The sequence below is a fragment of the Botryllus schlosseri genome, chromosome 6 (assembly GCF_051294905.1).
Source record: "Botryllus schlosseri isolate E-star chromosome 6, Bs_hap1, whole genome shotgun sequence".
Classification (NCBI taxonomy): domain Eukaryota; kingdom Metazoa; phylum Chordata; class Ascidiacea; order Stolidobranchia; family Styelidae; genus Botryllus; species Botryllus schlosseri.
In genome coordinates, this window is record NC_137241.1 from 7586050 (window position 1) to 7602747 (window position 16698).

General features: G+C 40.5%; 1 protein-coding gene and 2 long non-coding RNA genes across 3 annotated transcripts in view; 1 reads left to right on the forward strand and 2 right to left on the reverse strand.

The window, feature by feature from the left end:
* The window catches only part of LOC145440793 (uncharacterized), a 69739-nt gene extending 54259 nt beyond the window's left edge, over positions 1-15480 (reverse strand). The window contains exon 1 of the long non-coding RNA XR_013915614.1: positions 14225-15480. This is a non-coding gene — a long non-coding RNA (uncharacterized LOC145440793). The remainder of the gene's footprint in view (positions 1-14224) is intronic.
* On the reverse strand, positions 6743-13316 carry LOC145440789 (poly(A) polymerase beta-like). The gene is made up of 8 exons (XM_080318537.1): positions 12801-13316; positions 12689-12742; positions 12261-12464; positions 9520-9658; positions 9276-9456; positions 8882-9212; positions 8736-8817; positions 6743-7269 (listed from the first exon to the last, which is right to left on the reverse strand). Exons 4-6 carry the CDS (start codon positions 9615-9617, stop codon positions 8955-8957), a joined length of 537 nt encoding a protein of 178 aa, XP_080174663.1. The 5' UTR covers positions 9618-9658; positions 12261-12464; positions 12689-12742; positions 12801-13316; the 3' UTR covers positions 6743-7269; positions 8736-8817; positions 8882-8954.
* Positions 13322-14502, forward strand: LOC145440792 (uncharacterized). The gene is made up of 2 exons (XR_013915613.1): positions 13322-13894; positions 14443-14502. It is a non-coding gene; the product is annotated as an uncharacterized LOC145440792 (long non-coding RNA).
* Positions 15481-16698: the final 1218 nt, after the last annotated feature.

Genomic DNA, 16698 nt, shown 5'->3' on the forward strand with positions numbered 1-16698 from the left:
AAAATGTAGCATTCATGGAAGACCTACGCTAGAAATAGTCGGCGTATATGATAGGGAATAATTTGAACCCTCGACTACGTCGTTGGTTGAGTAGCCATAACGCGCAAGTTATATATCACCGGATGGATATACTGATGATGGTGACCTCAGGCCGTAAAAATGCTACATGATGGCACTCGGATATCGCAAGACTCACTAATGAAACCCAAAGAAAATCCAGAAGAAACGAACGATGATGAAAACCCTACCACTCCGTTGAGTCATGTGGATAGGGTCTTCAATCATGTTCATGTTTGGGACGATTTTGCAATTGTGCAGGTTGACCTATTTATTGATAATAATGACGAGAATGTGGGAAGGGTCAAGTTGAGATTTTGTAGCGTGAACCACCTTCGGGTATTCCATGCTGTGCACTCGTGCGAACTGTACATACGTTATTTTTCCTCTGTATAAGAAGATCATGGATAAATGAAACAGCATGTTTTCAATATGTTTGTTGCAAATCGATTTTTGTATTAAATTCAACCCTGCATATGTATAAAACTTTAATTTCATACGTTTAATTCATGTAACGGCTCCACGAATTGCGTTCGCCAATCATACCAGTACTTTTCAAATGACGATACAATAATCATTCGCAGCAATGGCAAAGGAGTCCACTTCAGTTCATATAGCTCGCGAGACATCACTGCAATTTCCGAGTCCTACAGCTACACACCGAAATCTAGAAGCCAGATATCTAATGACTCTAGAAAGAAGCTATACAACGTATACATCGATGTTATTCATTCGTACGCCTTATACTCGTCTGCTCTAATATATCACTTCGGGTGCGTCATCTCTGGCGTTGTGATTAGGAACAATATAATTCACCTGAGTGCAATTGAAGTGCTGGTCCCAGTTGGCCGCAGTAATAATCGCGCGCAGTCGTCTTGTATTGGCAGAAAGGTTGTCAGTCACATTTGAGCAAGTTGTGTGAGGGAATAGGCGATTGTGTGGGACGGGTCGTTCGGAGATTTGAGCACATGTTGGGCGTTAGGCCTACCAATATATAACTGAAGACGGCATGCCGAAGACGCCTCCCCCAAATAACCATATGCCGAGAAGCTCAGCAGGTAGCAATGAAGCCATGAATAGAGATGCGCAATACCAGGGACTGACTTCGCATAGACGCACGGATCTTAAATTGCCCGACGAACTAGTGGAAATTGTAAACTTAGCAAATCAGGCGCCATCGACATCGCTGGATTCTTACGTGATGCCACAAACTTCCCAGTTATGGAGAGGTGTTACTGTCCATCCAGCGAAATCTGATTCAACACTCGTTGAAGGACATCCGACGTTGCTTACCAATGATTGGTCTCAAACAGAACCCATGATTTGCCAGATGCCAGAGAGGTAACAGTCAGTTCAGGCGAACGTCCACAAGCAACACGTATGACATACCTCACCACCATTACGTTTACACCCCGGGTACCCAACCAAGCAACGATAAAAATATCTTACATATCTTACAAGGCCGAACTATACCAACTTAGCATTGATGATCAGTACTGCCCGTGACCCAATCGCGGTCAAACATACGATCATTTATGTTAGGCTTACCATATTACGGAATCCTGCAATGAGGGTACTTTTTACCAATCATAAAAGTCACATTACCGGACTAGAAAAGTACTGATTCTGGAATTGTACTAGAATTTTTGCTTTGTTGAATAAAAAAAAGGTCGACTTTCACCAACTCAACTCCCGATTTACCCAATCTTTACCTATGCCGCCGTGGTGTTCCAGTCCTACTCCCGAATGACCCGTCCGAAAGTTCCCATTGCAGATTTCTCGTGCTTTTCGTCCATTACCCTGGCATCCTGGCATATGGTATGGTAGTGTGATAACTTATCATTGCAAAATTGATTCACCGTTTTTTCGGTACAGAGCTCGCAAATGATAGTAGAGCAGGGGTTCTCAAAGGGGGATAGTTATGGCGATTTTCCATAATTCCATACTTTGGCAGGTTTACCATAACCGTGAAAATTATCCAACTTTCGATTTTTCAAATCGATTGCGTACCTCAGAAAATCGTTTACTGACATGTCTATAACCATTGTTCATATCTCAAATTGCGACTCAGACACACCCACTCCTATCGATATCTATTTGAAGACAAAAAAGTCAATCTGAATATCATTAAAACGAATGAATTTACAGCTTACATTTCTCTTATCGTAGCGTCCATTCCGTAAACCAAGGGTCGGCAACCTACGGCCCGCGGGCCGGATCCGGCCCGCCAAGCGAAATCGTCCGACCCGCGACTTAATAATTAGTTTTCACAAGAATGCGTCGTTTCACAATGAGTTTCAATCAGCAGTGCAGCACTGCTTGAAAAGAATGCGGCATTGATACGATATAAGTTGCCTACATCGTATTAGTCCATTGTGTCGCCACAAAACGAAGGCGGTTGAAGTAGGAGATGGAGATTGTCTAGAGCAGTGCTCTTCAACCTTTTTCGTCGTGGTACACCCTTTTAACATTTTCTCAAGACTCGTACACCCCTGACCGTATAATACACCGATAACGCAGAAAGCCGCATTTTGATTACATATACGATACGTCCGGATTCCAGCGGGGAGTCGCCATGGCGCATGGACGACAAATACTCATATGAAATTTGATACTGGGAACTTAACACCTCGGAGAGCCCTTGTGAGATATGCAATGTGCAAATTTTCTTATTGTAGAAGCAAAACATCCCAGCAGGCTTACAATACATAATATATATACCGATATCGCGAGTATAAATGTCAAGAAAAGAAACTAAAACTATCCGTGTAGTCGCGCGGAGCGCGAAAATTTTGCCCCTTGAATGGATTTCATCGAAATTGTTGGTAGTTTCACATATTATTGTAAAAAATTTATTCATCATCAGCTCACGTGATCAGATTAGCCCGTAGAGCTGATGGAGGGTGTCTTCAAAAATATTGGGTACAGTATTAATGATGATGCTTCTCCCGGTTCTTATTAATCACATAGCTGCATATGTCGTTATTTCCTGGCCTCCCACCAGGATTGTTTGTATTGTTATTAATAATATTTTTATTACATATCAATGACAGTGGCGAAAATCGCCTGTTTAGAATTTGTGCGCCACGACAGTGCATTTCCTAAAGTTTAGTGTCTTTGTATTGGGTAATGAGGACGACTTTCGCTTGCACGCGCACTTCCATTCTTCATTCTCTCTCGCTAACGTGCGTCCACTTTCAGGACTCTGCTGCTGACTTTGGAGCTCGTCTCACTCTTCTTCTAGGCTTTTCAAGACGCTACGTTAACAGGGGGTTGGCGACGAGGACCCTATATAAACCTCCGACACATAGAAACATGGCAGAGCCGAGACTCGAACCAGCAACAATTGGTTGCAAAATGACGGCCGCCAACACGCTAATTTAAATATGTGTAGAAGATCGCAAAATTGCGGCTTAATGAGGCCCTACGTCCGCAGGTTAAGCGCCCCTGGCCTAGCCGAAATATGGATGGACATTTGAGCAAGGCTGCAGCGTATAGGAATTAGGAAATGCTAAATACGAATCAGGGCTCGAGGTTACTGGACCACCATCTAACGCAGTGTTTCGCAAACTCGACCCCCTGGCTGCGCAAGCATGTATTCTGCGCTATTCATAAGCTGGCCGCAGGAAGCACCAATTCAAAATGTCCGAGCTGTAGAGGAGGTTTCCTCGAGAAACATCAGACAGATATTGCAAGCTGAACACTTGCTAACTCTACCATACTCTACTCGAAAAGGAAGTAATAAGTCCATTACCAAAAGTTAAATTATTAGAAACATTTGCTTATGACATCACATTGTACGATATTACACATCCAGTCAATCTGCTTTGAAGCATAAACTGGCGTATTTATTGTGATGGATATAGTCCTCGTATCATCGGTTCATCATAATGTGGATCTGGTACACCCCTGCAGACCAAATCCGAGTGGTACACCTTTTACAAATTATGATACACCGTGGGGTGTACAAAACACCCGGTTGTGGAGCACTGCCATATTGCTCGTTAACCAGTGCGTCAACATGTACTGACGCATAAACTGCCTTTGTTATAGCTAGCCATCTGCTCATTTGTAATTCGTATCTGGTACACCCCTGTACACCCCATCCGAGTGGTACACCCTTTGAAAATTCTGGTACACCCTAGGGTGTAAGAAAACCCCGGTTCAAGAGCACTGGTCTAGAGTAGACTAGATCAGTGCTTATCAACCGGGTGTATCTCGCAACCGAAGGTGTACCATACATTATGAAGGGTTTACAGATGGGGTGTGACAATAAAGGTGTCCTTCCTCTGCGTCTAACGCTTGTAGCATCTCAGACGCAATGACAAAATCTCAAACTTAAACTGTTTAATTACAGATAACTATCCTCCGTAGGCTAGTTATTCATAGTTTAGTTCACCAGAAGGCATTGTGCGCCAATACAACAAACCTCTGAAGTGTTTTGGCCATAATGATTAAAACTGTAAATATGATTTTGTCTCACACACTGAATCACCAACATTGTTACGACAGATAACTATAAAGCATAGAATCAATATGGCGATGTAATGTAGGCATCTGCCATGTTCGCCGACTCATAATCTTGTAATCGAAAATGGGTATCTAATCTTGCCCTCCTTGTGCATTTAACGTCACATCTGAACAAATTGAATTTGCAACTTCGGGGGGAGGCGGGACAATTGCATACATAAGATGTTGAGGCGCATTTGAAACAAATCTGCGACTCGGGGAATGTCAACAGTACAGAGTAAATTATGCTCATTTTCCTATACTGGAGGAGAGAAAACCTAGTACCAACACTATATTTGTAACTGCGATACGAAATTTAATTACTGAATATTCACCCGCTTTTCCGACATTCCTTCTATACAAAATAAATTCTGACTATTCAGTGCTCCCTTTAATGTGGACGCCAATACCAATGTCTGAAAATTTCAAGTTGGCCTTTTTGAAATGCGATGCAGTTGAATTGGATGACAAATTTCATACAAATAGCATATCGCTGCATGACTTTGACAAAGAGTAGCCTACGTTCTTGAAATTGATCTTTATCCCAGCTTATCAAACGATGCAAAAGACATCGCATCGATTTTTGGTAGCACGTACGCATTTGAGCAATAGTTTTGAACAATGAAATTCACGAAGAGCAAGCCAAGATCACGTATATCGGACGCCCATTTAGAATATGGTCTCATTCTTGCTTCATCTGACTGTTACCAGAAGTTGAAAACCTTTCACAAAGCAAGCTGCGTCAATTGTCATATTTATTCTGCGTTGTTGAAGTGTAAATACATGTGTTTTATGATTGGTATGATTGAGATTGCAGCAATGTAGGATAATATACCGAAATGAGCGAAAAATATAGTATTAAGAAAAATTCCGGCCCGCCAAAAAGTTGTACACTCGAAATTTGGCCCGTGACTAGCAAAAGGTTGCCGACCCCTGCCGTAAACTATCAAGAGGAGTTTCAAAATCGTAGACTCTGAGAATGTAATTTACATGAATATTTACATCAATTTGTTGAGCTTGGAAATCATTTACCGCTCTTTGGTCCGATGATTATCACACGATATCAATTTAACATAAGCATCATTATAATTCCAAGATATATAGCTTGTCTCTGAGCGATGTTACGCCATGCCATGCCATGCCTCCAACACGCATTGTAATATCAATAACTCTGGTTATCCTTGATAAAACAATGGACACCTTGATACTGCTAATGACGCAATTGACTATGACCCTTACATTGGCGCGGAATCGGATATTTGATCCGCTGATGCAAAATCTCTAATAAAAATTGTAGCGATTCTAAGATATATTCTAATACAAAAATACCTTTATTTTATGAAATTTTGTAGATGATATGTGCATTATTACTGCAAGCTGTGCATTACTACACTATAGTTATAGATGACATGAGCTCCTGTTTTGATTCCCAAATATTCCTGTATATATTTACGTCCCGTCTTCAATGCCTAGGCAACCTACATCGCCGACATATGGCACAAAGAATTTGGGGTTAGAATTGATGCATCAGGGCTGTTTCAATGGATAATTTCATCTACGATAAGTATAATATAGACGCCGGAAGTTTTCCAAGCATCAAAAATATAATATTATCTGAAAGGTTTGGAAGCTGCAAAAGTAAGGGAAAAGTATCAAATATGGTATGGAAGAATGTCGCTATGGTACGGAGAACTATAAGTAGGGTATGGCGCTATTGAGGCGAGTATGGAGGATGCATGGCAATTTCCCATACCATACCATACCATACCATACCATACCATGCCTTACCATGCCCTGGTAACGGCCATAACATAGCGTTGTTAAGACCGATATATAATGTCCAATTATAGAATAGCAGAAACTCTTGATGTTCAATTGAAAATCTTTACCCCAACCAAATATGGTTGGGTTGCGGGCATGACAGCAATTTTGATTCGTCAAATGTACAAACTTCACATCCATTCCCGATTTATATTATTGATCGTTTGCTATAAACTAGAACTAAATAATTTTGCGCATAATTTAAAAATGTCGACGAAATCTCTCGCGGCACACTTGCGAGACGTAAATGGCACACTAGTGTGCCGCGGCACACCGGTTGAGAACCAGTGAACATTGTTTTTTCCAGTTCTCTACTAGATGCTGACGATTACCCCTGACAAGTCTTGGTCGAATATATTCTGGTTTATTTCAATATGAATATACTATTCAAATACTTTTACGTATAGTGTCATAAATACAGAATTTATAATTGCTATTCTACAAATCTAAACTTATTGTGAACTTTGCTTGTTCAAATACAAACTATCAAAGAAACTTGATCTGACAGATTGTGGAACAATTCATTAGAATATGCACCACAAGCAAAAGAGAACTACTGGATTGGATATCTGTGACATTTAGTGTTACTGTACAGTGTACTGTGTCCATTCCATTTCAACCTCACTCAGTCTTTCGAACCTTCGGTGGAATGGGTAGGGTGGTGTCATCGGATTTACATGACGTCTCTGCTGAACTAGAAGCAGACGGTTTTTCGCCTGCACAGCAAGACACTGTATTTGAAAGTACAGGCGTTCCAAGATGTGAGTCTTCTCTTTTCATATCTTTAATCTGCTGTCGATCTGCGTACACTGCTTCGAGCTTCATGTCTCCCGTATAAAACCCAACGCGTCTGGCTTGCCCAACTGTCCTGGTCTTGAACGTCTGAAGAGGTATTGTAAATTTATGTGACTGACAATTTCATAGCGGTGTGACGACGCTTTGTATACTATGTATGTATACAGGCTCATTTCCCGCGGTATTTGGGTACCCGTAACCGCTTATTCGGAAATAATCGTGTAATCGCTTACATGGCAACAGCCATCCACTCAAATCGATCTCAAGATAACCTGTATGCGAATGCCACTTTAGGGTCGGGTTGAATTTTTAGCTTTTATGCGGAAGAAACAGTTAACAAAGCGCTAAATTCTTGGACATCGCTGTCCGTATTTGGATATGCGGAGTAAAGCAACGCCCATATAAGTTACCTGGTATATGAACGACAAATACGATAACTAAACAATTGCATATACCATATAAGGGTTCTATAAGCGTTAACCAGGGCAGGAAGCAGACAACAGATCTAACAGTACCAGTTTTATCCAAGAATGAATGCATCGTATGGAGTATGAGCAGGTTTGTAATGACTCGAGTGTCGAATGTCGCAATTTGTCGTTGACTCGTCTCGACTCGAGTCTATTTGTGTTTTGACTCGACTTGTACTCGAGTCATTGCGCATGATTCGACACATTCTATATTTCTTATTAAAGTTACGTATATCAGGGCCAATAAGTGAAGAATACGCCCGGAAACTATTCTTATCTGTTTGAATAAACATGTTCAGAGTGAGAAAATGAAAAATTATGAATCTCAGACCTTCGATATCACCAAAGAGTTTACAAAAGTGAGTTGAAGTCGAACTCGAGTTGGACTCTGACTCGAGTCTTAACGCTATGTCTTAGAATCGACCCGTTGCTCCCTGACTTGGACTAGGACTTGGCTCGAGTTGGCTCGAGTCAAAACTGTAAAAGTCAAATTGACTTATGATTCGGAACATTGTGACTTATGATTTCTGTGATGTTTTTAAACTGCGTCGGCCTTAAGATCGGGCTGCCGCGCACAAAATTAAACAGGAAAATATTATAGGAAGTATTTACCTTAGAACAGTGGATCTTAAACTTTTTAAGACACCCCCCCCCCCCCCCCTTCATATGACGGTGAAAGATTTCGCGCCCCCTTAGCTACCTAACGGATAGTATTATGGCATGGAAGGTTACGACTTACGACTGTGGATGAGAGATTTTTAAATATGAAAATCTTAAATATACAGAGCAATAAATATTTTTCAGTTGAGCTCAGCTTCGCGCGCGCCCACTTCAGATGCCTTCGCGCCCCCAGTTTGAGAACCACTGTCTTAGAACTATCATGGTGAAATATACTAAGAAAAGGTTTAATCAAGTCCCTGCATTTATTCGCTTTTTAGTACGCATTTTATCAATATTTTTAATAAGTTTTTTTAGCCTCTCGCGGGCCGCACAGAACGGTGTTGCAGGCTGTAGTTTGCCCACCCCTAAACTACAGCATATATTGTTGATATAAATTGCGACCTTGACCCAAATTTATAGCCTTACGTCAATTGGTGATTTCAGATCATTCATGCGTAACGGTCGTAGAGTCACAATTCCGACGAACCACCTCCGAACATACTTATCTCTGCAACAAAATTGTGACTTAAGTCTCCGTGACTTTTAATGTGTATCGAAAACATATAGCATACGTTTCGCTTACTGGCGAGGAGTGTTCGGTATTTACCCGAATGGAACTTATACGATTACGAAACTCCAGCAAATCTACCAAATTCCGTATCTTGCTCTACACCATGCCAATCCTAAGAAGAAATTACCGTGACTTTGTCGAGTAATCGGAAGTATAAAGTATTGGAAAGTTGCAGCAAACCATCTTCTAAAACGCCCGCCTTCCGCAGCGCTGGCCGTAATGACCACGAAATGTCGAAATTCGTCGAAGAAATTGAATTCCCCAAATAATTTCGACCAGCGTGCCTCGTTGTTGTGTTCCTCCAAAACAACTTTAAAGCCTTCGTTCAATTCCTGGCAATGTGGTGGTAAAAATCATTATAACCAATTCTATAAGAGGTGGAAGCATGAACGAACCTTCTTCATAATTTGTAGTGACGACCTGGTCACGTTAAATGTGGAATTGATGTGGGGATGAGCTGGATAGATAATTGGCATCACGTGGGCCCTGTCATTCGCATTATACTTCGGATCCCAAGCCAGATTCGAATTTTCAGTCGACGGTGTAAGAAGCACCGGGCATCGCCATGACCAGTTCCTGTTACGAAGCAGAAACCACTCAACTTTTCTTATGCAGTAAACAGAAAGTCATATACCATACCATTCGGAAAAGACCCGGAAAAACGCTTTAATCAACACAGACGGCAGGGCGTGAGGATATAGCTGACAGATTTTGGCCACTAGTATTGCATACGACATGCCGCCCAGAAATCCTAAACAGTTGCTGTATATTCGTCGTCCTGAAATTGGAAAAGGACAAGCTTTCACAGATGTATGGTTTTGTAAATTTTGCAGTAGATTACCAATGATGTAATTTTGAATCTGTTGTAAGAGAATGCGGTTCCAATTTAGGTACAATAGATATTAGTCATACACCCGGAATAATACTTGACTTGCACACATAGTCATTCTACCGATAGACCATATATCACAGGGGAGGGAAAACTGCGGCTCTTTTAGCCTCTGATTGCGGCTCGTTATTGATTGCACAATGCACATGCGTTTCCACATTTTTCTAGAGAGGTTTTTACCTGATGCATTCCATCACGTATTACCAATAGCGTATTGTTTTCGCGTTATTGTTTCTTTCCTTATGGTTTACGTAACACTTGTAAAATTTAGGGTATAAGGTCGCCCTACACTACAGGGTTAGAACTTTGCAATCGAACTCCCGAGTCGAGTTCACATAAACGTTTCACTCGTAATATTGGTTCATGGTCAATGGTCATTAATTAATGATAAATCATTAGGTTCAACAGTGAAATTGATAGTTAATCACGGTAGCGCAGTTTGTGATCATTTCCGAGCTAACAATGGTGAATACGGCTCTTTAATTGTATTGTAAGGGCTAGTACTAATTGCAGGATTTGGGCAAGAAAAAGAAAGTATGAATAGGAAAATGAACTTTTAAAACAGAACGGGGGTAATAGTTTGGATTCAGTGACAACAGAGTTAAGTCACTTTGTTTTAATTGTGAAGATTCCCTCGACAATTACAAAGCTGGTAACTTGAAACATCATTACGAAACCAAACACCAAAACTTTGCTACGAGTTACCCAACGAAGATAGTTATGATTACCAATTACCGAGCCAAAATCTTCCTAAATGCTCAGCACTTCTGCCCTCTGACGTCATATCAACCTGATTTCAAGCGCCCTGCAGCCCAGGTGTAGACGCACCGCATGATCATCAGTGACCACACAATAACAAACTTCATACTGAAGCCTACATTTCATTGCGACGGAACATATTCGTGTTTTTGAATTTTTTGTTGCGGCACTTTTAAAACTCAGATTTTTGATATGCTGCTAGCGCAGGAAACATGTCTGACACTTCTGATATATCATGTTCTAAATATTCATAAATACTCATATCCATAAATGACGGCACGTGATTGTTAGGGCTAGGCAAAATCGAGTACCTGGGTGATTCGATTCTGAATCACGTATTACGCTTAGAGTCGAGTCGAGTATTCGAGTATCACTCATTAGTACGTTACAATAGAATGTACTATGCCAAAGTTCAAATATGTACCTTTCGTGCCACCACGAAGAACATAATGCCTGTTATCCACCACATTAAAGATACTTCGATATTTTTTCAGCCATACCGATTTCGTTGCACTTCTTGACAATGTTCTGAGATGATCATGACTTCGGAAATGTGTTATTTCCAGTAACGTTTGTAGCTTTGGACTATGTCTCGTATGCTGCGACACGGCCAATCAAGGTTTCAAGGCTTCCTCAGTGGAAAATAGTATCAAAACTACAATTCTCGTTAGTAAATTAACTTTCAGTTGCGAGGAGCGCATAATTCAGTACTCGAAAAACCGCATGTTACTACTCGACTCGAATCATTTAAAATTATCACTCGATTCAGATTGGAATATTCGAATCATTGTGCCCAGCTCTAGTGATTGTCATACAAATACCACTCACTGTAAAATACAGGGGCGGGCAACTTCTGCAATCGGTGGGCCGGATGTGGGAAAATGAAGTACTTAGCGGGCCGAATTCCTAAATCGGTACGTCAAATGCGTATTTATCCACCTAAAGGATAAAGGATTAATCGTAATTAATATAAACTTTTAAGTTTGAAGCATAGAGACCAAAACAGCATTCGATGAATTTATTAACGTAATGTAGGCTAGACTATACTTCAATAGCTGGTGTAGTCAATGTGACATCTGTGGTCGCTCAAAGCTGTGAACAGGTTCTTTGAACTCTGGCTGCATGTAGCACACAAAGCAAACAAAGAACTGAAGAATATAGTTATCAATCACTATTATTTGGGTCCGAAAAAAAGAAAGAATAACCTACACATAATTTGACATATAGTAAGCAAGTAGTGGAAAATTGCGACATACTGTGGCCGCGGTCCATACTATCATGCAAGACCGAAAACTGTCTGTAGGCCGCTCAAAACCCCATTCGCGGACGGTACGTTGCGCGCCTCTGGTAAAATGCAATAGGCCTACATACGAACGAGGGACGAGGGGTTTGGATTTTTTCAAATTTACCAAGATATCAATTAACTAGGGTTGAGTTCATCCGTAAATGCCAGTAATGCAAGCTTTCTCGTGTGGACGAAGTTACGCTTGAGACTTACTCTCGCACGCTAACGAACACACATGCACGCGTAAGTAGAGGGGGATTGAGGCAGACTGGGGCCACGAGGCAGACTGGGGCCACATTATCATGTACGACATGAAACTGTCTGCAGGCCGCTCAAAATCACGTCGCGGGCCTTATGTTGCCCACCCCTGGATAAATAGGTGAGTAGACGAGGCCTGCAGTCAAACAATATACAGGCGGAGCTTTGCATATGACACAGACCACACACTTTTTGCCCACACAAGTATCGCCTGGAGAGTGTTCCTGAAGTTATCCACTTCGGGAACAAGGTGCAGGATCTCTGCGTTTACGCGACACCAGTTCAAACTTCGGACGCTCTCCTTGTCCAACCATTTGAGCAAATTGTCGTCTCTCAGTTGTAATGTGTCGGGTATGGTGTCTTTCGACGGAAGCCAGCAAACACGATATCAACCTAAAAGATGGAACATAGGCGAAAGGATTTTTGAACTGGTTGACTTCTTGACTATTCCAGGCTACATTGTAGAAATTAAATGAGGCATTGAATGAATATTCGAACAACAGTTCGACGATAAGAAGCAATCCTTAATATAGGTCTTCACAAGTTGACCTATTTGGGACCTACTATGAGGCTATATAATATTTCATAATCCCGAACAAATTGAATTCATCGCTCACCTCAACATTATCAACAGTTGCTCTTATGACAGGAACAAAAGCGTCTGGTGCAGCCTGTTAGTCACAGAAAATTAGTCACTCCATTAAAGGGCAAAATTCGGAAAACGCTCACGTTCGTATCTTTCACGCCTTCTTCTCCCCTGAGCATGCTGTAGAAAATGCTGAAAAACCTCAGTCTACTAACGGGTCGAGATCCGACGAACAAGACATCGATATCCGGCTGTTTGGTGGGCACTCCAAGCCCGTGCAATCCGGATGTTAGGAGTTTGATATGGCATTCTCCGGAGACTTGTTTAGTCGAGCTCTAAATATCATCAACGATTCATGTGAGCATTATGCGGGGAGACCATCACTCGCTGAACAATGGCGCCGGTGTGAAATTAAACGACGAACCGCTGGCGGTTTGAACTTTCATAGAAGTGTCCTATCTTATATATGTGACGCCAGAAATGAACCACACTCCGACGGAATAGAGTATGCTCTTCTACCCTTATACCACCCCTGATAGACGGGTGTGAATACACACCAGGGCTGTTCAAAAATAACTTTTTTCCCGAATTCCAGCCATTCACTGATTAAATTTTCAGGTTACCCTAAAAACGCTGCACACCAAATTTGGTTCAATTCTAAGAAGTATAAGGGTGGAGGCCAAAAATATAGATCAAATAAAAGATCTGGGGATTTTGCACGTTGCTGGATTTTCTGCGGACCAGAAAGGTAGATTAGTAAGATTCTGCCAGGACCGACTGAGTATAGACTGCTGCTTCTTGATCCTGGTCGCCACCAGGATTAAAGTCTAGATTAAGGTACACAAGCATATAAATTTGGCGAGGTTTGTAATAGTTATGTCATTGTAGATTGAAATTGCTTATCTGAGGCTCATTATAAAGATAGTGAATATTGCATGTTAGCGATATTTTGTTACCGGTACTCAATTATGCTTCTCCTTATTGACTGATGATCATGTTATTACAGAATGTTTAATGATAATTGCATACAAACTATGTAATAAACGAGTTCTGCCGTTGTCTTGCATTGGAAACAATCAACCAAGCCGTGAAATGCCACATCACCAAACATGGCAAAAAACAGAACAGCAATTGAAGGTTGCTTCAAAACAAGAGAAAGTCTCAAAACTGAAAATGACAGAAGGCCTTCAGAACATTCAATAGTATCTGACCCGGTGACGGTGCTATTTATTGCAAGGTAAGTTTGTAGACATTAATTATATCCATAATATGGCGCATATCAGTAAATTAATGGTTAAGGCTGTCATGCCAGCAGAGGTTCAGCCATTTGAACATCATTTTGAAAGTGATTCCACCATATTGTCTGTAGTTACTGCAGAAAATGAATCATGTAAGTTATGTTGCGAGAGAGTAATGAGAACTTGTTCGATACATTGACCACATCGAGAAATGTTCCCCATGATGAAGATCGGTTCGTGTCAGAGGCAACTCTTCTCGTTATTTTCATCACTACTTTTTGCTAACATATCAATTACAAGTGTAGATGTATATTATATCAATTTCTTACCCGGTGGTGTATTGAAGGGAACGCATTCACAATATCAAACGTTCTTGTCATACATTCAGCGATTTTTAATGAGATTTTTTGCTCGTCGTCAAATAACCGGTTTCAGTATTTTTCACCATCACTAGCAAATATGCATGTGCAATTGTGCATTGTACATGTGTAAACATGCGTAGGCCTATAGCCTCAAATCCTTCTAAAACATTCACATTTTTTTTCAGAAACAAGCTATATGGAATCGCAGTCAACATACGTGACAAAGACGAGTGATCTGCCACCTGGTATGTAGCTTCTACTCATTTGGATTTCAAGTCGAGTTGATATTTTAAAATATACAATCTTGCAGTTTCGGAGGGTTTGGCAAACTTTTGCTCCACTGCCCCAACCATTGTTATGTAAAAATTCTCCACTTTGTACTTAGTTTTCTAGTGAAGTGTATTTGCGAACGATAGAGTTGGAAATGGTGTTTGACTGCTCGAAAGATTGCTGATTACCAGTGCAATGCACATAGTTACAATCCTGTAACAATTGATATAAGATGGTGTACAATGGAGCCTGACCGATTATATCGCTTTGCCGATAATATAGACTCGATATCACTCTTTGAAAGAATTATTGGTATCGGCCATTGGAAATGAATATATATGGGCAGTTTTCGTGAGGTCATAGCATGGTGATAGGAACTCCATAAACTATAATCTTTTACCACTAGACTGAGAATATTGATATATTTCACATATATTACACTCTACAGGTGTCCTGATACAGCCTTTCTAGTTTATTTCCTGTCCAAGTATCGCATCGGCTGTAAAGCTATTCAAATAGATGCCCTGAAGTTTTTCAAATGCGCATTTTAAGGTATTCCACACCATTTGAATATGGCTATAGTGGTTATCGGTGAAGGAGTTAGATATTGGTTTTATCGGTATCGGCCCAAAACTCCAATATCAGTCGGGCTCTAGTATACAAATACAATACAATGAAAACTACCAATTCTGCACTTTGTGATCAGCTGGTTGCAGAATACAAGTTTTTAATGACTAGAGACTGACCGATTATTGGTTCACCGCTCATATCGAATGGATACCACACTTGGAAACAGATATTGATATCAGGCAGTAGAGGAAAAAATATCAGCCAACAAGGCAAAGAGAATTTCCAAATGATTTCTTTGTGATTGGCTTCCTAATACATGTTTTAGTTTAATCATAGGTTACTACCTCATCGCAGAGTCAATATGAACTTCTTTTAATTCAGAAAAACAATGAGCTGAGAATTAAACTGATGGTGTCCAATATTGAGGACCTCAAAGAAAGAAAAGAGATGAGAGACGAAGAATGATATTTCAGAAAGCAAGAATTCGAAATGCGTATTGAAGAACATGCGATAAAAATGGAAAAATATAGATTAGAACTTGGACAATTGAGGAATTAGTGACATATTTAATGCAATATTTCTTTGTTCAATTATGTCAAGTTATCTAAATAGCCGAATACGCATTTTCTGAAAAGCAACATTTCTTTATAATATTTCATTGTGCCTGCCTGCCAAGTGTTCCTCGCCTTATAGGCAACTTGGATTTTCTGTGCGCAGAGACCATGTCAGCACTGCGCATTTGCGCACGTGAGTAGCTTAGAGGGAACATTGCTTATAGGTATTATCGACGGTGCACATTTTTTGAAATGCAACATTTCTTTATAATATTTCATTGTGCCTGCCAAGTGTTCCTCGCCTTATAGGTATTGTCGACGGTGCAAATATTTCGGTACATTTTTTGAATTCATATTTGTCAATTTGAATACAAATAATGGGACACCTGCTCTTTGTTTATTATCTACAGTGCAATTGTAGTTGAATCTTTCATTCCACGAAGTCATGCACATTTCATTCTCTTTATTATTTTTACACCAGCACGGTTTACTGTATTCGTTAAAATTTTAAAATAAACATAATTAGTAGAAATATGTGTTGATCTTATTTTCAAGATAGGCTATTGCGTCATTGTATCCAACTTCAGATGTTATATCCGTAGCTTCCTCGGGAGTAACGGCAATATCAGGAACTGGCTCATTGGTTTTTGTAGCAAAATTGTTCAAACATATTGTTGCAATGATTGCCAGGATGGTGTTTTCGATTTGCATTCGCATAGGATTTAGCAACATCTGGAAACGCTGTTTGAGAACGCCAAAGCATTGCTCGATCAGCACGCGTGTCTTTGAGTGCATATAGCTGTATTTTTTTTCTTGTGCAACCTGTGGATTTGTTAATGGAGTCATCGGGTACATTTTTAGAGCATAGAGCCTCTGTCTCCCAGTAAAATCCCATTGTATTTTTTCTGGCCGAGCTTGTATTTTAATCTGGAATTTGAAAAAGTTCTTGAGTCATGAGTACTCCCTGGCCATCTCACAACAGCATTAGTCACTACCGGTATTCTCTTGGCATTGCAGTCCATTTGACAGTTCGAAGAAAAACATCCT

What these genes read in the sequence shown, in the direction of transcription:
- LOC145440789 (XM_080318537.1), bottom strand. Translation starts at nt 9,617, where the DNA reads ATGTCGTATGCAATACTAGTGGCCAAAATCTGTCAGCTATATCCTCAC. An exon ending in TTCCGGGTCTTTTCCGAATG is followed by an intron (nt 9,457 to 9,519) that starts GTATGGTATATG and finishes GCTTCGTAACAG; the next exon opens with GAACTGGTCATGGCGATGCC. An exon ending in CACTACAAATTATGAAGAAG is followed by an intron (nt 9,213 to 9,275) that starts GTTCGTTCATGC and finishes CCACATTGCCAG; the next exon opens with GAATTGAACGAAGGCTTTAA.